The following is a 22,024-nucleotide window of genomic DNA, read 5'->3' as shown; positions in this document are numbered from 1 at the left end:
TTTTCGAGGGAAGTTTTCAAAGCTTGACTAAACTTGTTTGATTGGACACAAACACCGCAGTACAACAGTGCTGCTCAGTCATCTGAAGGCAGACTGTGGCGTTTTCGAAATGTAAAGCAATAAAGGATTTTCAAAGCATTTTCTCCAAGTGCATTTGGCATGGTGCTCGGATAGTTTTGCCTGAGATACTGCCCAGATAATTAACAACTTGCTGATGCCAACTCTGCCATGAGCCATGTTAGATTGCATGGCAGATGTCACAGATACATTCACTACTCCAACACTTCACTTTGCTGCAGATGCTGAAACCTCTGACATACGAAGCCAAAAAACAGCTTTAACATTTCCATGTGCTTTATTTAAGCTTCCAGTTGGAAATGTCCTCCACTGGAAATGCACTGCAGTATCTATTTTTAACAGGTTTGAGATGATTTGTTGACATTGGGATTTTTTTGTGTATATTAGCGGCAGGAATTTTTTTTTTTACCGTTTCTCTCACTGTTTTCCTTCCAATGGCCTTCTTTGAGTCATCACTCTCAAAAAGTTGGAAAAATGTTTGTAGTTTTGGTCTGTTTCAGTTCCAGTTCTTGATTTCTTGCATCAAATCATGGATGAAATCAAGGACAGGCAGCTTGTGGGTGGAAAAAGATTCTAAAATGTCAATTTTGGTAAAATATTTTCATGTTGCGTGTCAAATTTCTTTTTGTGGCTGCTTTTAGTGTGTAAACAAACAGCTGTTTATTAGGCAGGCATACTGAACTACCTAAACTAAAACCTTTTTTCAAGCTTGCACATCAGCCTTTCTTTAAACTAGCCTTTCATGTTAGTCTATACATTTATTACTTAACAAGTGCACATCTATCCACATTTTGATCTTTCTTCGCTACACCAGACCACTACAACGACACACAGTATGTTCAGAGTCACTGCAGGCGAGTCAGGGGTGTGCTGGTGCAGGTGAATGGAGGTGCATGTTTTCAGGCACTGACTGCATGGGTGAGAGGATCCTAACACCGTGTCTGCTGATGAATGCTGTTTGGACACGGTGTGTGAGAAAGTGAGAGAAGAAGAGCAGAATGCGTGGTGGCAGAGAAGTAGTGAGTCTAATCCAGTAAGTATGACTCATGCATGATGACATATTGCGGGTAAGAGGTGAGGGTCCCACTCCAAATCAAGACTTTCCAGATCAAATTTAATTTCCACTGACTTTTGGAATTTGGAGTGGGACCGGTGCTACTAGTACTGTGGGGGTTGTATGCATCTCTGCTGACATGCAGGTTCACTGGTGTGGAGGGGGCAACCTGATAAATTAGTTTTTACCTGCCTTGGGGAGTCGGGCCCTGCCTGTTAACCCCCGTACACACACTGTCATGGTCTGGGAGTCTCTGGTGTATGCTGTGCCACTGGCTTCCTCAGAGCGACTAGTTTGGAAGACAAGGACTCACCCTCCTCTTCCTCTTCAGGCTCTTGCTCCTCGGCGGGTGAGCGAGTGCGGTGGAGGCCGCCTGCCCGGTGCTTGGCCCCCTGGTGGGCCTGGTGGGAGTCGGGCGACTGGGTGACCATGCGCGAGCGCTGCAGAGCCGTAGTGTAGTCTGGTGGCCGCCGGCCTGAGTGGGTCGCTGTGGACATGGGAACAGACTGGGCTGAGTGCTGTCCCTCAGCGAGGTCAGAGATGGTCAAGGCAGTGTAGCCGGGGGGAGTCGGGGGAGGCTCACGGTAACGGCCCTCTTTTCGGGCTGAGGGGATACAAAAGAGAGACACGTGATGATGTGTTTTATGAAGCTTTTTTGGCAGCGACAGCAGAAGATGACAAATCAAAAATTAAGGGAAAAAAAGGATGAGATGCAACATTTAAAGATGCTGTCATTAAATGTTACCATCTCAAATCTGGACTGCTCTGCTGCACAGAAGAAAAACAATCCTTCGATAGGATGTAGGATTACCTCATAATTTTGGGATCAATGCCCATTTCATTCTTTTTTTTTGCCAAGAGTTAAATGAGAAGCAATCTGGGAACCCAACAGCTATCCTCTAATGATTTGGCCTGTGGGTTGACTGATATTTGGGCCCCATTCAGCGCAGCCAGTGGACATCGCGGCCAAAATTCTGGACCCGAGTCACTGTTCAGGAATGAACAACAAAACTGTGAAAAGCAAAATGCTAGCTGATGGTTTCCAGATACATTTCCCTCTTGGTCTTTGCAGGGACAACCACAGCCTGCCCAAACATCATTGGTTAAAATGAGCTGGATTACAAACTAAAGCCACAAAGACATTTGTTTGTTTAATCCAATGTTTCTCAAACTGTGGGGCAGGCCGCAATAATGAGACACTGAGCTGCTGCAGGATGAATGTATAATGTTTAATATTTATATTAGGACATGCCAGGAAAGAATTCAGCACCACTGGAATCTGTACATTATTTTAGGTCTAAAATGTGTTATATAGCAGGTACGTGTAGGTTTCTTTGTGAGGTGCACAAACTTGAGGAGTCTCCTCATGACTGTGAGGTAACAAAGACTTTAGAAAGTCACTGCAATCAAGTCAGTAAACAGTCCGACTCGTAATGGTGCATAAAAAAAACAAAACAAAAACTTAGCAGTCACTTACAAAGGCCGCCTTTATTTCCGACAGTGATGGGTGATGGAGATGGTCGGCCGAGCTGCTTTGCCTCCTCTGACCCGGTGGATGTGATGCTACTTGTTTCTGGGTCGGTGCTGACGTCCTTTCCTCCTCTCCTCTTTATGGTGCCGGTATCCCCCTCGGAGTCCTCCCCCCAGTATGCTGCTGAGGACGAGGAGGAGCTGGCAGATGCCCAGCTCCCCCTTGCCTGTGCTGCCCACAGTGCAGCTGATCCCCCTAATATGGCATCTGGCCCGCCAGGAGGGAGCCCTCCAATGCCGCCTCCACTTCCACCACCGCCAAAGGCCAAAGTTTCCCAACTACGTCCTTGCTGCATCGTCTGGATATTATCGTGGGAGCCAGAGGAACAGGATGTCCAAGAACCGCGGCCGCTGTCTGCAGCGTCGAGGGAAACACGGTCTCCCTGATCCTGAGTCAGTTCCTCTGAACTGGGTGAGGAGAGTACTGTATGGCCGCCAGCATAAATGCCCCGACAGTCCTGCATTGATGAATATGACCTAGGATATGATGTTTAAAAAAAGAATAAAAGATGACGATGCTTCACCTCAGAAGGGAAAACAAAACAAAACAATGATTCACTTATCAAGTTCTCAGTAATCCTACCCAAGACTGTACTGATCGGGGTCAGTTGTGGCTCTTCGTTCCAGCCTTGATCCTCCAATGTGAGAATCCCCGACTACTCCGGAGTGACGAAGTCTCCTCTCCTCCTGGGCCATGTCGAAAGAGGAGTTACTAACGAGACTGGAGCGAGAGGAGATCTCACTGTGACCAGAGTCTGAGTAGGTGTCTCCCATCCTGTTGTAACCTGGAGGAGCGAGGAAGAAGTGGAAGACGATACATTTATGTACTTGCAGTAGATCAGAATTTACAGTTTTTAATTCATAGTCATTGGTAAAAGTAGTGCGTGATTATGAGAAAAGCATTCAAATTCTAAGTGCTTATCTCTGTTTTTACACAACTTAAACCTGGCTGACTAAATTAAATCCATACAGTATCTGTTTTATAGTATAAATCAACTCTTATTCACGCATCATCTGTCAACTTTAATATCATATTGGTCTCTCATACTCTGAACAATGAGAGCCATCGTGCAGTACATAGCGGCAGCCACTAGGTGGCAATTGTAGCTCACCATGACTGCAGTCTGGAGAGTGGTGTCAGGGGGAGGGAGGATTATTGGCTTACCCTTCTTGGGCGAGCTCTGGGGGGAGGTGGGAGGGGAGGAGAGCTGGGAGGAGGCATTGGACATGGTGTCCTCTGGCTGCCTCCGGTGTCTTTCGCTCCCCTCCTCTGAAAGAGCGAGGATCTTCTTCAGAGACTGCGGGGAACTGGTGCCTGTGGATGAGCAGAATTAACATGAGGAACACTGCCAGACCCCAAGGGTGCTGGGACGCTAAGCAGCATTGTCTGGGATTTTTTTGCATTTGTTTATTGCCAGCCAGCCTCTTGGTGGCAGCACTGTCACAAAGAAGCTGAATCAGCCATTGTCTGCAAATAAAAAGATGAGGAGGACAAGGTAATAGGAGCATGTACAAGGACAAGGGAACAGAAGATCTATACAGAATGCTGTTGATGCAATCATGCACCATTACTGTATCCACCTGTACGGAAAGCTAAACCAATTAAAAAATAAAAAGTTTCACATCCCAAGAATTTTACCTTCATAACTATCCAATGAATGTTCACAATCATAAAGCTTTATTCTAGAATAACACGTATCCTATTCTCTCAATGATGGGAGGGGGAAATACCATTAAACTCAAATGATACTTGAATACTGACGGTTATGTGTAATCTTCATCTTACCGAATGGTGGCAGATCCTTGACTTGCACTTTCTTTCGAGATGGGTAAAGGGCCACAGCGGGGACCTGGAGAGCTTGGTTTCCTTTGGCCAGCTGACCCCTTTGTTGACTCGCAGCTCTGGGCACAACTGGAGAAGTGTCTGGTCGTTTCCCACCTGCATTTTTGGGCACTGAGTAGTGGGAAATAAGTAAGTATTCTGTATAGATATACTTTAAGTTACATTTAATAGGTAATTGTGTTAAAAAGGGCTTAGAAGGAAGAAATTTGCTCTTAAGACTTTTGTATCGATCAAAACTGAGCTGCACGGCTCACAGAGTCTCTCTGACCACTACTCCCCAGTGCAATGACAACAAAGGAGGTTTGGCATCAACAATGAGGAAATTGGCTAAGTAACTCAGATTTTTATTTCATGCCAGTGAGTCCTTGAGGATCTGATTCTGAGCAGTGAAGTATGTGTGAGGGTATGAGTATGTCTCAGGAGAATTGCGCTCAAGCTTCGATCTTTTGTAACTTCATATTTTTCCCTATTAAACTCCCCAAACCCCAAAAACTGAAAGAAAGAAGAAAAACTGCAACAAACTCACATGTGCTAATGGAGGGTTCACACTGTAGGGAGAGTGTCTGAAGACTCTCCTCATTCGTTTCCAGGCTGAGGTTGGACAGGTACTGTTTGACCTTCCTAGCCATCTGGGCATCCTCGTAAAGCTTTTTGGCGTTTAGGAAGGAACTGCGTCGCACCCGCTTCTTGTGCCCACCTGTCTGTGTGACGTCAAGCACGGCGGCGTTGGCGCTACCCTGACTTAGCGACCTGCTTGTGCACATGAACATAGAGAGGAACAGAGACGCACAAACAAGAAGACAAAAAAAAAGGTGTGGCTTCAGACTGTAAATGACTTGATTTTGAAGTAAAACTGTATATTTGACACTATGAGGCTACATAGGGAGTGTGGTATTTAAAACTCGAACATGCAGAGACCAGCTTTAGTCATTTCTCCCAACTCCAAAACATTCCAGACATTCCAGACGGCAGAGGGAGAGGTTGAGCGATGACGGCTGCAGTCAAACAACAGGGCAGTAGAAAGAGGGGCTAGTGTAGTGCAGTCATAGTTTACATTTCTGTGGTTTGAGTCAGAGCTGGTAGTAGTAGTAGTAGTAGTAGTGAAAGCATGTTTTTTTGCACATGGTCTCAGCCAAACAGCACCCTGGCAGTCGCCTGTGGTGTTAGTCAATGAGAAGCCACATTTGTTCTCGATGGTGGAAACAAATTTATCACGTTTCAATAAAAATTTTCAAGTAGTACCTTATAACAACAACAAACCACATTTTAGAGATATTATTACGAGACAATCTCACAGCTACAAGGCATGGATGTTGTATTTACGAGATTAAGGTGCTAATCATGAGCTGCAGATGTCAAACTGCTTTCTTTTGTTTTTGAGTGAATGAAATGTAAATCTGCATGTTTCCCATTAAATGTTGGCTGTGCACAATGGTGTCCCATTTGACCACAAGAATGTAAAGCATGTTGCAGAGTATTTCAGTTCCAGAATCTCTGGCTGTTTGGAGCTTTGATAAGCAGATCGACCATCAAAGACAGGCAAAACTTTAAAACAGAAGCTGCATGCATTATGTTGGGAAACAACATATCAGAAAAAGGTCGCATTTGCTACTTGGAAGCTGGATATAATCCTTTTATTTGTCACGCGTGTGTTTATCTCATGTCGTAAACAGTATTCCAATTATTCCCATTATTTACTGATTCTCAAATAATTCACTATAACCTCATGTTGGCATATGTGACCTTTGTTCCACTGAATATCCATAGGTTAGCGTCAAGCAGAGTTAGAAGGATTTAACTCAAAACGGATTTAACTCAAAAAAGCAGGCAAATCTGCAGGGGAAAAAAAGGGTGCATGGTGCAGAGAGGGCAAAGGTTGTAGGGTCACCAAACTTACCCTAAACTTCTCCATTTCTTCTTCCTAGAGGGTGTGTGCCATGAGCAGAGAAGCATGGAGGGCAAAGGGTGGATGAGTTGAAAGAGAGAGAGGAGACAAAGCTTAGGACAGGAAAGACCACCAAGATCACCAAAGAGAAGCAATTTCACCAACAGACCCACATGAAAGTCAGCAGAAAGGAAATCAAATGGTAACACTCGACTAAGAGGAGACATGATTAGACAAAGAGACTTTCACAGAAGCACTGAGCACATCTTATGCCAACAATGTGTACAAGGAAACAGTTGCTCGACGAAGCAGTTGTCAAAGAGAACAGCTCCTTAAAGGAAAAGCGTGAGGCAGGAATTGGACTCAATCTACGTGAACCGGCTAACCCCACAGAGCTGGTTAGTCAGCGTAGTGCCGGCTGGTCCTACAGGGAGAGTGAAGGGTCCTTAAGAATCTAAAGATCTAACTTTGTTTCCTAAATATCTTACCTTGTTCGGAACATAAGGGCTGGGTCCATGTTGACAGACGCCATGCGACCAACATGGCGAATTTCTTTGGCAATCATCCGCAGCTTTTCAAAGTTCACCAGGCCGTCCACTTTAGAGTCATTGCCTGAAAAAGCCAAAGAAAAAAAAAGATCAATTACAGAGTTTAAAAACTACAGCAAGTGACAGAGGACTACGGAGATAAATATGGCTAACCGTGAAGCATTTTTACCCCTTGAAACAATTAGATTCTGTTTGTGGTTACTGCATTTATACAGAAAATCAACACAATTTGTTTTGAGATCACTGGTGGTCTGTACATAAAGAAGTTGGTCAGAGAGGTAAACTTAAAGTTATGGATAATTCCATGTATAGCAGATGATAGGAAAGCTAACTGCAATATTTAAAGAACCACACTGAAACCAAGAAGCAGTTACCTACTTATAGTTGGCTTTCACATTGAGAAAAGCTTACATGAAAAACAGCCAGTTGTCCTGTATTTCAATAACAATACACACTTTTTAAGATTAGAAATATATATAGTATATAAATGGGTTGTATGTGTGTGCATGCCTGGGTGTTCGACTTTGCAAAATGGATTGTTATTTAGTTTGCTTTTAAATGATAGGTGATAATGCAAAAGTGTTTGCCTGCAAACCGATAGTAAGAATAGTTTTTTGTTTTGTGTATGATTGAGCGCTAGTGTGCACTGCTCTTGAATCTGATGCAGTGCAGTGGTGATTAAACTCTGTGGGCCTGTGTGCATATTGGCAGTTTTTGAATAGATTTTGAGCTGGAAACTATCAGCAGTATCTGGCAACACTGACTCTTTTCAGAAAAATTGTGCAGAATCTGCAGCTGTGTGTGTTGTGTAGTGTCTAATATAGTAATGTTTACCGAGTGAAAGATCTGAGCTAAACAGATATAAAATAATGTAAAAACACTAGAGTAAATCTGCCACACAGGAACTTTGCAAAAATACTGCCAATCACAAAAAATTGAATCCATAATTATTTTATAAAGTCGGTCGTTTCATTTTGTTTTACCTTCATGTAGAAAGGTGAGGTCCTTCTTGATGACAGGGAACAGGGGGATGATTGGTGGCTGGAGGTTTTGATTGCTGAGGACATTCCTGTACTTGGCCATGTTTCTTGAAGGGTCGAAGAGGTCCTGCAGGTCCCCGAACAGTTTCTCATATTTGCTTGGCAACTTCTCCCATGTGCCTCTTAGTCTGGAGACTGGAGCCAGGTTCAGACCACTATAGGGAAAGCCGTGGCAGTGAATATATAATCAGTACAACAATTTGTACAGACATCACAACACAGAAGAACTTCTCTATATTAATATGACTTAAAAATATGACCCAAAATGTAAAAGAAATCAGTTTATTGCACATTCATTGTCCCACCTGATGATTGCGAACATGGAGCTAAAGTTCTTGCACTCGCGACAGTGCAGGGCTATCTTGATGAAGTGCTTGATGATCTTCATGCGTTTTAGCTGGTTCGGTTCCCGCGTAACCTCAGTGGCCACCCAGAAGGTCTCGTGGTTAATTGCCTCCTCGAAGCGCTTGAGGCTGACAGAGCCGGTCTTTGAGCGCAGCTTAAAAAGGTCATCAATGTATTCGGTGGGCTCGATGGCGCAGAAAAGTTCAAAGGCCCGCATGGAGAGTTGTGTGGCCACCTCCACGGTGCTGAGCTGTAACAAAGAAATCTGTCCTTCTCGAAGGAGGTCCTGGGCATCCTCATCGGAACATAACGTCTCTGTCTCCATGTTGCTCTTTAAGTAGTATCTGATGGAGGAAGATGGATTGCAAAATACTGGTTAAACATTTGCTATTTTTTCTCTCTGTATCTATGAGAATTTTCTGCTCGGACTGTAAAAAGCTTAGGATTTTTTAATGCTGTTGATAAAACAATGAGTTTTAATCCACTGGGATCTTGAAAAGATGAACTGAGGTCAATCACTCCATCCCAATTCATTCTTATTTATCCTTTCTTTAATAAGGATGGTTTCTTGGATTTAAGATGTTTTGTCCTACTTAAACGGCAATAAAAACTATACTGCACATCACCATCCATGTAAAGGAGACAAGCAAGGAATGGTGGAACTGGTCTTTTCAAACCCGTCTTTATTCCTACTCTTTACTTTTGATGTTGCAGTTTGAACATCAAGATAAAGAAGTCATTACCTGCCGCTCAGCTGAATCCTGTCGGCTAGCTTAGAAAGCTGATCCGGTAACCGTCTCTGCTTGATGACGCCCTCAGGTGTGACAGACACCTCGCACAGCGAATAAGCCTCCGGTGCAGCAGTCAGGGCGAACTCCCTGATAGCCTGGGCCACCACTTCTTTAGCGGTTGTGTCCTTCCCGATCATAATATACCGAGACTGCTGGTCCGCCTTGAAGACTCGCAACACCTGGTCTGACATATCTGGGAGAGACAAACAATGGTAATTGTGGTATATGTTACCATCAGTCTCCTGAAATCTGAAGAGCTTGATTGACTGTCAAGCTTTATCAAGAGCTTATCACCAATCCCACGCCCGCAAAAGCCAAACCAGCATCTTGCAGATCAGATAAATCTCCATGAAAACATATGAGCCCAGAGGAAATATAAAATTGCACTGCTGTTTTACTGAATTAGCTTTGTACTACTATGACTCCAGATTAAGCGACTGCACTCTAACAGATTAATGTCTATAAGTCTGACATAAAGGTTGAAAGCACTGCCAAAGATATGATTTTTCCAGGAGAAGCAGGATCACAAGGAGAGACGATACTTACTCATTATCAATGGGACTGAAAGGATATAAACAACATAATGGACAGAAGTTAATATAAAGACCATATTACTGCATTTTTCTTGTTTATTTTGTGCTATGCGTGAGCAGTGGAGGAACAACTGTTTAGGTAGCTATTTTATTATGTTTAGTCATCTGACGCTATTTGAGTGAGCGGTTCTTTGTTTGTTCCCCACAAATGACATAATGGCAGAGTATTTTTGAACATTCTAAATGTGTTGATGCCACAAACTTCCCGAGCTCCATGTAGTGGTTAAATACACACCAGGCTGGTTGTTGAAGTCGAGGATGCGGTGGTGTGACTGCAGGAGGTCTGGGTTTGACGACGAGAGGTTTCCGCTGACTGGCAGAGCTGGTGGGATCTGTTTGGACTGCTTCATTCCCACTATGCTGTCATCCTGTGATTGGCCCACGCAAACGTCGCTATGGAAACGAGAGGGCGAGCAGAGGGGAGTCTGTTATAGATAGCAGTTCTGTCAACAACAGGCAGAGGGCGATATTTGTGTTTGGAAGAGAAGGAGGATGGAAACACATTTGGCTGTGCAGTCCATATGATGTATTCCATGTTAATTATCCTGGAGTTTCACAGCAGTGAAAGCAAAGGTTATATATGGCTCAGCTAAAAGACGTTTTCAATGGTGCCCTGTGGGAAATGGACACCTGCTCTCATTAGGAACTAAATTTATATGAACAAATACCTTTTCTTTCTTATCTGCGGCATTTCAAAGTAATTCTGATTCAGCCTTGCATTTGATTGGCAGACTGATAAAAATGCAGGTGCACGTTGCATAATCGTTCAGAGCAACATGTCAAAGTGTCAGGAAAAATCAGAAACGAAGTTTCTGCATCTAATCAGCTCCAATCAAGAGGCTTTGATTTCCTATTGATATTAAAATCACAGAGTTCAGAGTCTACTGAATATAAATGCTGCACAGAGTCCTAAATATTTATTTCTCACTGAAATCTAGACATGCAAAGCTGCTTTTATTGGTAATTAAGTCGTGACAGTTAAAAGTAATGAGGTCTTCTTACTTGTATGGTTTAGGGGGCAGGATGCTGGTGAGCGTCTTATCAAAGATTTTCTTCAGCTTGTTGCGTCCTCCCACTGTGTTGGTCTTTGCTTTCTTGCTGACCTTTTCCAGACTCATCACCTGCTCCACATCCACCGCCAGGTCGGGGATCGAGTAGCGACTGGCCTTCTTAATGTCCCCAATCTTTGGAAGGTGGGGTGCCCCATTCTTTCGATCATGTTCCTCCTCACAATCCAAATCATGGTCGTGTTCTGGCCTTGTTAGCAGCTCTTTAAACACTAGACAGGTGTTAATGTAAAAGGAAAGAAAAGGGTCATTAAAGACACTGTAGTATTCCTACATCTACTCTCAGATCTTAACCTTTTTATTAGTTTATCCACATGCTTTTTGTTCAGTAATAAGCTTTAACATTTGGACAAGTCAACAAAAACAAGTGATTGCTGTTGACATAACTATAACTCTCTCTCTAATCGTCATAGGATCACCAGTGATTTGGTGGATGTTGACAAGATATCATAACTTATAATATGCTTTACCTAAAAGGTTTGTCTTCACAGTTATGGACAAATGGGTGTTGTTCTTCAGAATCTCATTAGCTTTGCTGAGCTGGACATTCTCAAAATTCTGTCCATTGACCTCCAAGATCTGCAGGAAAGACGAAGAAAGCCATGAGCACAATTTTAAGCAACTTAAAGGGTTATACATCTGATCGAGAACAGACTGAGGAAAAACAATAGAGCTGATGATGTCAATAGCGTCCTCTTTTTCTAACCCATAAAGAAACACAAAAATTATGTTGTGGCTCCAAAACTGGGACCTTGACATTTTGCTCCTTGTTAGAAAAAGAATCATGTCTAAATTAGCACCTTATGCATAATTATTAAAAATCCAACCTCCTGCTGTGTTTGATGATCATATCTGGCCCATGGATTTAAAACACAAGAACATCATTTGACCACAGAGTGCCTTTTAAATTCTGACAGAACTCCAGCACAGGAAGTACTAAAACTCATCTGTTATCACCACATCAGGCCAATTTGCAGGCCGCGTTATATCACTGCAAATATTAATCTCTGAACTATGCAGTTTAACTAGATAATAAAGAGGCCCTAAACTCCCAAGCTCATGCATGTTCTACAGGATATAAATATCATCAACATATGGTTTTGACATTAATAGGACTCTTCCTTTTCATTTCCAAATAGCCCCGTCTTTGTCTTCATAACCTGACCATTGTATAGGTGCCGGATATTTGCATTTAAATGCGATCATCTAACTGAGCTGCCACTTCCTCTTTGGCAGAAGAGGAAGTCGCCTTTAACCGTAATGGACACACAGGCCATCATCTGCTCTTGTGAGGCCAGTAAATGCTTACTTTTTCAAAGTCAAACTACTCTTTTAGGATCAGGAGTGATTAGCGAGTTCACTACTGAGAAGATGATAAAAACCAATAAGATTAATACTAAAGCTCTGAAAGAGCAGGTACTGGGTGAATGATGACATTAACTACAGCTGTATAAAAAAGAAAGTATGAAGAATATATGAGAGAGAGAATGTTTCCTTATGGATGTCAGTTTCTCTGCTTCCTTTTGAGGAAACAGCTGCAGGGGATGTTTGGAGTCAAGAGGGCTTAACTCGCATCCAGACGTTCTCAAGATGGTTTCAAGGATTAAGGGACTTTGCTTAAAGCCCTAAGGACTGCAGAGTGTGAAAATAGTTGAGCAGTCAAGTTGTGAGGAAAAAAAGCCAACACAGGGTGCCCAGAGCTACTGGCAAGTTCAATTTGAGACTTTCAGAAGAGGCCTTTTAATGCTAGTTAGAGCAAAATGTAAAACCAATTTCACAACAAAAATTTACTTAAACAGGAAAATTGAAGTGTTAGTCTGCACAGCTGTAGCCTACAGAGAAAAAGTGTTCTGCAGCTAAATGAGCTTTGAATAAAAACCGCACTACCAGGAAATGTTCTGCTCAAAATTTAAAGTGTATGATGTTGGTGACGTTAGAAGAGGGAGAGAACCAACTCACTTGATCTCCACGCTTAAGGCCAGCTTCTGCTGCTTTGCTTCCAGGCTCCACAGCATCGATGAAGATGCGGAAACCTTTCTCCTGACCTCCGAGAAGGCTGAATGCCAGTGGAGAGTCCCTGGATGGCTTGGTTAGTGTCACCAGCCGTGGCTTGGCTTTAGCAGCACATGCTATGTTTAACAGTCTTAGGTGCCCACACATTTTCTTAAAGAAACACAATGAGGAAAATGAATTAGAAATCTGAATTAAACATTTTTTCCACATTTCTTTATATTTTACACTTACTTCTTTTTCCAGATTGTTTTCAAACTCTTCCAGAAAGCGAGTCATGGCAGGGTCACCTTCAAAGTCATTGAAGTGATTGTTTACCCACAGCAAGACTACCCGTGTAACCTGGAGAGATCACATGATCGACATGCACACACTCAGTCATGTCCAAAGATTTCATGAGGAATGAGTGTAGAACTGTTTGTACTCTAAACCTACTGACAACTAATTAAATACAAGTTCAAAAGTCAAGTATGTCTGAGGATTTTATGTATGTGAATCCAACATGTCTGAAGAACATTCAAGTCTTTCAGAATTCTGTGAAACAAGATAAATTTACACCACGTCTGTGAGTAAATGGACAAAGTCTAGCTGCCTAAAGTGTATCTGAACAGATATACCAGAGTCCTGCTGATCATACCTTGTCCCTGAGACTTGGGTCGTGGAACCACTCCAGGAGCTTCTTGCCCACGACCATGGGGCTTGAGAGGAAGGTCCTGTAGGTCAACAGGAAGTCCTCGATGTATGTAGGGTCCACCACTGAGTGCTCCTCTACGAGGTGCATGGTGAGACGCTCCGGTGTGCCCTGATGTTTAACAGAAAGACATTACAAGTGAGTGGCAGATCCTTAAGATGACTGCAACTGCAACTGAAATGCTAGCCTGCTTTACTCTATATGGAACCATGTACTAGATGGAACTCCTGCTTTATTAAAAAGCCTTAAAACTAGCATCAAGTACATACGGCTCACTGGGTTTACTGAGGTCATAAATCAAGTGTGAAATAAGGCCATCATCTAATGGACTTCTTTTTTTGAGATTATGGGATTTAAAGAAGCGTAGATTAATTGATTTTTAATGGTTACCTTGATGACAATGTGCCCTTTCCTGGTGCCGGTGCGGTCGAGTTCACGGTGTTCCTTCACCATAACAATTTCTCCTTCCTCCTCAACCTTCTGCATGTTCTTCTCCACCTGGTTGAGGATGCAGCAGTAGTCCTGCTGGGCTATACACACAAACTGGACACAACAGAGAAACTCAAATTAGTGGGTGACTGAAAGAAACTTGTAAATTTACATTAATTATATATGCTTAATAGTATTCAAACACAATAACTGGAAGATAAAGTGTTAAAGTAATATAACCTATAACATCTGATGGCATAGCAACCAAATGAATATATAAAAATAAGATAATGGGAACAATTTTTTACACCCCAGCCACCAACTTTAGCTCAGAGTTAGAAGAAAACCTTATGATCTTCCTCTTTTCATGAGCTGGCCTATTTTCTTTCATAATAGCTGCTCCGCACATTTAAAAGGATGCTATTGCCTGCAGCAACTTTAGGTGTCACGAGTGCAAACACTTTCAGCACAAGTGGGTCACAGTGGGATTTAAAAACTGAACATGGCAGGGTTTGTACCCATGTTTGTCACATGGAAATGATGCAGAAGAAACTGACCTGTAAACCCAGGCAATACATTTGACCAACACCTAGAGCAGGAGTACTTAAAGTGAGGCTCTTACCTGGCAGTCGTCTACTTTGGTCTTCATGACACCTTTCATGTATTCTTTCTCCATGGTTGGTGACACCCCAAAACTATTTCCCATGCACAGGATTTCTGTCCGGCTGTCAGGGTACGTCACCTCCACCGAACCGTTCAGGATCACCGACCATGAGTCCAGCTGGAGCCATAAAAACAATCACAGAGGTCAGATCAAAAATAAATAAATAAAAAAGAAAGAAAGAAAGAAAACAAAAAACTAATACACTAACAGCTTCACACATCAGATTAACTTCAGTATAGTAACATTCCCAACAGCTGGTGTCCTTTAATGAGTCAAAGTTATTTATCAAAAAGAACCATATGTAGCGACTACAAGGGGACTGTTGCACTAACAGATGGTTTCTTATTTTCCTCAGAGGAATACAGCAAAAGCAAGAGGCTGTTGGTGCTGCCCAGGAAAAAAACAAGACTTAAGTAAGAAAAAAGGAGTTTCAAAGTATTATTAGTAGGGGCACATTTAGGTTTAATAACAATAATAAGAGTATTTTCAGGATTTTCTGAAAAGCTGCCATTGTGGTTTCCTTAACCCTGACAGCAACAATGCACTCAATGAACCTTAAATTATTTATGACTGGACATTTACTAATGTGGCTAGCCTTAAAGGCATCCTATTGTATGGCTGTATTACATCGAAAGAAGCAAACTGCCACTGAAACAGCGTCCTGAACAGAGAGATGAAACAACTGAGGCCTGCTTTGGACGCCTAAAGGATCCTAGAAAGACCCGTCGATAAGCAATGCCCACTATTCAAGTTTAATAGAGCAGAAAAAATATCAAATGGACGAAGAAAGATTCATTGGTGTGAAGAGGTGAGACTAAGGTTCAGTACCCACACACATGCACGCACGCACACATATATGAATTAAATTTAACAATCACAAGACAGGATTTACGTGTGCATGAGTATGCACCAACACACACCTCTTCTCCATCATTGAGAACGATGGTGCCGGCGCGTTCGACCACAGCGAAAACCATGACAGCGCAGAGTTCCCTCCTCACTGACATGGTCATGTTGGCAAATGCTGGCAGTTGATGCATGAACTCCAGTAATTGCTCTGCGAGAGGAACAAAGGAGAGACAGCAGAGGAGTTTAGGAAAGGCATCAAAGAGACACTTGGAGGAGAGAAAGAGGGCGGGCAGCGTAGCGTGCACCTGGCAGGTCTGCACTGCCCTCAATCCAGCATCAAAATGGATCATCACCACAATTATATCAAGCCAACGGAGAAATCATTATGTGGACAAGACAAAGCCAAATATCAATTCTATTGATAAAAACTTTAAGGCAAGCGAGGAAAACTGCTGACAATTCACTCAACGACCTCTGTGCGACTTAAGGGAGTTATTGAAGACAATGAACCAGAAGTGAAATCATAGTGGGTGTGCTGTCAGGGAGGATCAGGCTTACAGCCAACTGTCCTCACACATCTCCATCCAGCCATGAACAGACATGTACATCCTTCACAATGTGCTTTTAACAGATCTTTATGTGAATATTTTATTGTTATCATAAAGTAATCAATTAAATTTGTCCCCGTCTTCTAATATTCAATGTTTTCAACCTTTACATTTGCAGAGGTTTTAATTAACTTAAATAGTTTTGTGGTTCTTACAATATAACCCAGCAGAAACCCCCCCACATCTATATGCATAAACAAAAACAGGTTCCAAATGTCATATGATGGCTAGTATGACTGGCATTATGAAACAACAGATGAAAGAGGATGTAATATAGAATCATGTGGGAGAAAACCAAAAAGAAAACATTTTCCCATGACTCCATGCAGGCCTGTGAAAAACTAAGCACACCCCATGAGTCAGTAGCTTGTAGAACTGCTTTCAGCAGCAGTAACTTGAAGTCATCCTTTTCTGCAGGACTACCAGTCTCTCAAGACATTGTGGAGGAATTTTGGCCCACTCTTCTTTACAACATTTCTTTAGTTCATCGAGGTTTGTTGGCTTCTGTTTATGCACAGCTCTTGTAGCCTAACCTAAGATGTGCTGCCATGCTTTTGTTGCAACGAGAGGTTTTCCCCTCGTAACAAACAATCCATACTTGTTAAGTCTTTTTGTATTTTTACTATCACAAACTTTAGTTTTCTTATGTTAACTGTGGCCTGTATAGTCTGAGATGCAGTGCTTGGGATTCATTTATAATTCTTCAAAGTTTCACTTGGCACATTCTGACCTTCGGGTGGATTTGCAGAGACGTTCATTCCTTGGAAAATTGTGTTGACACACACCTGAGTCCTCCAGACCACCAAACGACCTAAATTTCTGCTTTTCCAGAGGTGCTCACACTTGCTGATGATCAGTCAATCAAGTGCCTCTGATTAGCAGCACCTGGCTGCTAATTACACCCCCGCCTTTTTTTCCTGGACTCTATACAGACCTTTGAAAAATTTTCTCACTACTGTAGACCAAAAACTCTAAATTTCATGATGACGATTGGAAAACAATGAATTCTGAATTTGGTGCAAATGTATAGTTTCTCATTATTGAATATGTGATTGGATGCAAGTGCTAGATGCCCATGCTAGGTTTAATACAAGGTGCAGGACTTTCTGCAGCACACCTACACTGATGCTCACAGAAAGAAAACACACCTCTATACGCCATCTACCAACCAGCAGCAGTGTGGTGTACTGGTTGACCTGGGCTTGGCATGGCAACAGCGTCGTGTGAGAAGCTGCGGAAGCACTAAAAGTTTAATGCGCAGGGAGAGGTGAGGCGAGAGGATGTGCCAGCGTGACCTAGAAAAGCCTGCTGGCAAGGGGAGGGGGTACAGCAGGGAGATAAGTGAAGTGGGGGAGGGGTTGGCACTTGTTCTTACTCTCTCGCAGTCCACAAATGTATCATCCTCCCCAAGTCCACATCTGCCGCTAAGCTGAGTGTGCACACTTTTTTTTTTTTTTAAAACAATGCCTATCATTTTCATTTGAGAAGAATCGTAGCCTTAAGAGTTATGATACTGCAAGCCTGATGGGGCTTTGAGAATTACTCGAAAGCCTCGATCATGAGAGAAGCACAGACTTGAGATAAATGTAAATTTATGGCGACGATTTAAATAAGAAAGCAGGGAGTGGCTTTTTATAAAGCATAAATTAATGTAAAAATGGGACAATGGGGCTTCTGTTTAAATTGGTATTTTTCACACCATTCTCTAAAGATGTCTTCAAATATAGAACTCTCAGGCATGCACAAGAATAGGCAGGATATTTTTTTCACAATGAACACTGCACGGTTGAATATTTACACTAGTGCTATTGATCAGAATAGTCATGAAGAGCCAAGTAAATTCAATCCCTAGTTGGGTGCTCACCTATGTCATCATCGGTCCTGTCCATGGGGTCCTTCTCCAGACAGTCCCGCACAATGTCCCGGCTCATGAGGGGGTCGGACGCTCGCTCGATGTCCTCTTCATCGTCGTCCTCCTCAGAGTCCACAGCGGTCTCTGGCAGGCCACTCAGGTCCATGTCACCTGGTTCGTTTTCTGTGGCCTAGAAAGAAACAACAGGTAAGCCATGAGTCAATGATAAACACGAGCAGGGACTCTGCGGCTCGGTGCAACATCAGCAATCCCGCCACCACAAGGCCAAACGCGTTCATCTATCCAGCTCCTTGTTCGAGTTCGAGAGTCTACTAGCGACACACTGAATGACCAACCTCCATGCTCGTTACAGGGAAAGCTTTGAATTATCAGATAAAAGCTTGAAAAATAAATCCCCACCCATGTCAGCTGTCCAAACGGGGACAGAGTAAACACATTGTAAACAGCCAGTGAAATATTTTTTCATTTTAAGCAGCACATTCAACACACACACACGTCATTTTACAGTAAGAAAAAAAAATCAGCTGTGACACAAAAAACAAATTCCTTTGTGCACATTTGACCCATTTCTTGAAACTGATAAGAGGTAATCAGTACAGTAGCAGAAAGACAGGCGTCAACACTGCATACAAAACAGTCTGCTATGCATAGTAACAAGCTAATTAACTCTCAACTTTCCTCCCCTCTTTTCTCCCCCACAGCAAACGCCACAGCCTGCCTCGCAGCCAGATCCTGTTCTTTGAAAGCAGAAGATGAAATATGTGCGAAGCCGTGAAAATGAACTAAGATGAGAAGCAAGCGTAATGCAATTACTTGTGCCTGAGCGATACCAGCGGAGTTCATCTGCCATCATCAAAGAAAGTATTTCTATAAATGACAGAGGGGCCAGATTGCCTGGTTCACACTCACACAACATGAAAACCATTTAAAGAGCAAGTCAAAGCAGTCACAAAAAAGGCAACACAACATCGGCTCTGCTACCTCCCAACAGTGAACCCTCTTACCCAAATACGGTTCTCAATCTCAAACCTCTTAACAGAAAGAGAAGAATAGGTTGCCTTTGCAAACTGTCCGCAAAATCCCAGAGATAGACGCATCTTCATCTCCCAGACTGTCAGTCTGCTTCTAATTTTTTAATGCTCAGTCTCCCTGTGCTTGGTCTCTCTCACAAACCCTATGTCATTTCTCCTCAAACGCCATGTGCAAAGGGCTCTTTAATGATTCAGTGTCTGAATGGCCGTTTGGGCATCACTGGTCCACACCCTGGTGGGTGGAGCCTGCAAACACGATGAAAGTGAAGAGTCACAGATTAGGTATGGAGCAGAACACAGTACAGAGGAAAACTTCTTGCATAAAACTACAGAGGATCATGTGACCAGTGTACTTTAAAAACACTAGACTGGTTCACAACACTTAACAACCCACATAATACAGCATTAGAAACTCAAGGTTATATACAACAATCAGTTCATAGCCAGCTGTCAAACGTGTGTATGCTTTCATATTGCATTTAAATACAGAGGGCCCGGCTGCCTTTGTGCTCATGCACGGCCCTTTTTTCATGCCATGCATGTATCAGAAATCCATAGATGTGCAGAACGCATTAAGAATCAGTGGGCAAGTCAGGTGTTGTTAATATTTCATTAGGGCTATTCTTGGATCAATGCTTTCAAAGTCCTTCTGAAGGACCAATTTCATGATTTATTCAGATACAAACAGTGCGCCATGTTGGCAGTGACGTGGGAATTACGTGGCGATAGCAGTGGAATAGCCTGGTGGTTCGACTATTCAGTACTCCATCCAGAATCTAGACTCCAGTATGCTCAGCAAAAATGTGTACAGTAAAAATAATGTTTAACACAAGCATATTTCACCAACATCAACTTCACATGATCTCAAGTGTAAATTATGAAGTATCCTCTGATCCATTTATTCAACACCAGCCCCAGTGAGCACTGCAAACATTCCTTGTTTCTGATGTTCTGCACATTTAAAATGTTTTTTATTCTGAAACATGCAGGGTGTAACTTTATCTAATAATAAAAAAGCAATGTTGCATAAACCAACAGTCTTAGAAATCATGCTGTGCACTCATGGTTAGAATTTCAGTGTTTTCTGTCCACATTAAAGGCATGTCTGCATGGTGTTCATTTTCTAAAAGTTTGTGATAAAAATGAGGAGATTCTTGTAGACTGGATATCAAAAAAAGCCCAACAACTGCTTTATATAACAATTTCCACTTAAGCCAGGAAATGATTAGGAGAAGATAGAGAGCATAGAGTGCTCAAGAACTTCAACAGAAGCAGACAAAAAGAAAAATCCAAAAGCTTCAAAACCACAGCTTCCCAAATCACAATCTGATGGAGCATCCATAGAATGTGTCTGTTCAAGCCTGATTGACAGACATCCCAGAAATTCAGAAGTGAGTAATCTCATGATTATCCTCTTGATTGACTGATTGATTAAACCTTCTGCTTGTAAAGTGCCAGAAAATACAAGTTTCTTAAGCCAAAAGAGACAGGTTCAAATAGCCTAATGTGTCCAACTAACAGTCCAAATATAACAGTGAAATACAGAATAGAGCCAAACTTTGACTCGAAGGTATCTGAAGCATTTTGATTGCTGAAACGGTTAAAACAGAGGAAGCACGTATGAAGCATATAAGAGGTTCGTCATCGAAGCTAAGGAATTTAAATACAGTATTCTGAGCCAAAGTTACAAATAGCAGAGTAGAAGTTAAACCAAACATTATAGAGGCTGAATAAAAAAAACAAAACAAGAGAAAACAGAACAGTGTCTGTGATTCAGTGAGAGGAGAAAGAGACTGAGAGGGAAAAAAAAACCAAGAGGCCGCCACAGAGCTGCTAGCAGATGGTGCTAAGACCAGGATCACAGACTGGGGACAGTAGAGCCTGTTCAACCTGCCCCAGCCAGCCACAGCATGGTCAAAACATATACACATACACACACAGAGCTCCACAATAACACACCCCTCATATGCAATTAGACTGTTTGTATTGAGCATACTGAATGAGTGCCCTGATGCACACCAACCACAGTCAGTCGAAGCAAACAGCACAGCCACAATCCTGCTTACAAACATAACACACATTTACAGACACACAGCAGGTGACAGAATTAGGAGCCAATGGGGTGGGTGTACTATGCTAAGCGGATTAGTTGCAGAGTTTGGGGCACGTCCACAATCAGTTGAGTGCACATACTTGAATTGGGTTTTAAGGGTTCAAATGTTTAACTTTGATTATGTTTTCATAACTACCCAGCAGAATTGAAAAGGCTTGGTGAGGGTGGGTGGATGGGGGTTGGATTGCAAGCAAACCAAACACTTTTGGTGCAGATCTTTATAACGTTATTTATAAACTGCTAAATTAAGCATTGGCCTTGATGAAGGATGGGTTGAGGGAGCCCATCCTTCATCAAGTTACACATATCTCAACACCACTAAACAAATTATGTGAGGCCTACACGTGCTAATATTTTAGCACAAAAATGCTCATCAAGTGCCCTCATTACATGAGACTGTATATCACAGCTTTGTGGGAGTCCTGTACTTCTGCTTTGAGGTGATGAAAGGCAGAGCTGGAGTCAGGATGTAGGCTGGACCACCTGCTTGCAGCCAGCAGCCTGTCTGCTCATCCCCTGCTGCGTAGCAAAAGTCTCCCATTAGTGTCTTATAACATGTCTGGCAAAAAAGGCTTTAAATTCTTCCAAAGAAAATTAGTCCTCCTTAATGAGACTAATGCACATTCCCAGAGGTATAGTCATCATTTCACAAAAAGCATATGTTTTTTCCATTTTTTCCATAAAGACTTGGTCTCAGATGAGGTCAAAGTTTGTTCTATATCACAGATTTTAAATGCTATGTTACATGTTAGATCACTGAAGCATATATATATATATACACACACACCCCAAATCATGCAAATCAATGTTTTTTCTCATTATTTACAATTCATCACAAGGTTATGTCGAAACAAACCAGCTCAATGAGTATTTGTTAATTGAAACTGCAGGAAAACACACGATAAGTCTGCCTCGTCTAATGAGGTGAACAGAAAACTAGTCAGGTTAATACAAACACTGCAAAGGAGAGGAAACAAACTCA

General features: G+C 42.4%; 1 protein-coding gene across 15 annotated transcripts in view; it reads right to left on the bottom strand.

Moving 5' to 3' along the window:
• Positions 1 to 22,024, bottom strand: part of rapgef2b (Rap guanine nucleotide exchange factor 2b) — a 104,938-nt gene that overhangs the window by 1,942 nt on the left and 80,972 nt on the right. For 6 of the 15 annotated variants that reach the window (XM_085284494.1, XM_085284572.1, XM_085284514.1 and 3 more), the window contains 21 exons: positions 17,890 to 18,067; positions 15,489 to 15,625; positions 14,527 to 14,685; positions 13,866 to 14,018; positions 13,422 to 13,586; positions 13,019 to 13,126; positions 12,734 to 12,937; positions 11,245 to 11,353; positions 10,710 to 10,986; positions 9,943 to 10,100; positions 9,067 to 9,307; positions 8,284 to 8,667; positions 7,922 to 8,133; positions 6,879 to 7,002; positions 6,403 to 6,426; positions 5,032 to 5,258; positions 4,449 to 4,616; positions 3,828 to 3,977; positions 3,246 to 3,447; positions 2,610 to 3,139; positions 1,321 to 1,736 (listed from right to left, as the gene is read on the bottom strand). In XM_085284494.1, the coding sequence (XP_085140620.1) occupies positions 1,369 to 1,736; positions 2,610 to 3,139; positions 3,246 to 3,447; positions 3,828 to 3,977; positions 4,449 to 4,616; positions 5,032 to 5,258; positions 6,403 to 6,426; positions 6,879 to 7,002; positions 7,922 to 8,133; positions 8,284 to 8,667; positions 9,067 to 9,307; positions 9,943 to 10,100; positions 10,710 to 10,986; positions 11,245 to 11,353; positions 12,734 to 12,937; positions 13,019 to 13,126; positions 13,422 to 13,586; positions 13,866 to 14,018; positions 14,527 to 14,685; positions 15,489 to 15,625; positions 17,890 to 18,067 (4,278 nt within the window). In that variant the 3' untranslated portion in view covers positions 1,321 to 1,368. The remainder of the gene's footprint in view (positions 1 to 1,320; positions 1,737 to 2,609; positions 3,140 to 3,245; positions 3,448 to 3,827; positions 3,978 to 4,448; positions 4,617 to 5,031; positions 5,259 to 6,402; positions 6,427 to 6,878; positions 7,003 to 7,921; positions 8,134 to 8,283; positions 8,668 to 9,066; positions 9,308 to 9,942; positions 10,101 to 10,709; positions 10,987 to 11,244; positions 11,354 to 12,733; positions 12,938 to 13,018; positions 13,127 to 13,421; positions 13,587 to 13,865; positions 14,019 to 14,526; positions 14,686 to 15,488; positions 15,626 to 17,889; positions 18,068 to 22,024) is intronic. The other 9 variants (XM_085284506.1, XM_085284524.1, XM_085284608.1 and 6 more) reach the window with 7 other exon arrangements.

Source organism: Mchenga conophoros, linkage group LG2 (assembly GCF_057382185.1).
Source record: "Mchenga conophoros isolate Kocher_MC1m ecotype Shallow Benthic linkage group LG2, M_conophoros_male_GT1.1, whole genome shotgun sequence".
In the NCBI taxonomy this organism is placed as follows: Eukaryota; Metazoa; Chordata; class Actinopteri; order Cichliformes; family Cichlidae; genus Mchenga; species Mchenga conophoros.
The sequence above is the reverse complement of the archived record's forward strand: the minus strand, read 5'-3'. Positions and strand labels throughout refer to the sequence as shown.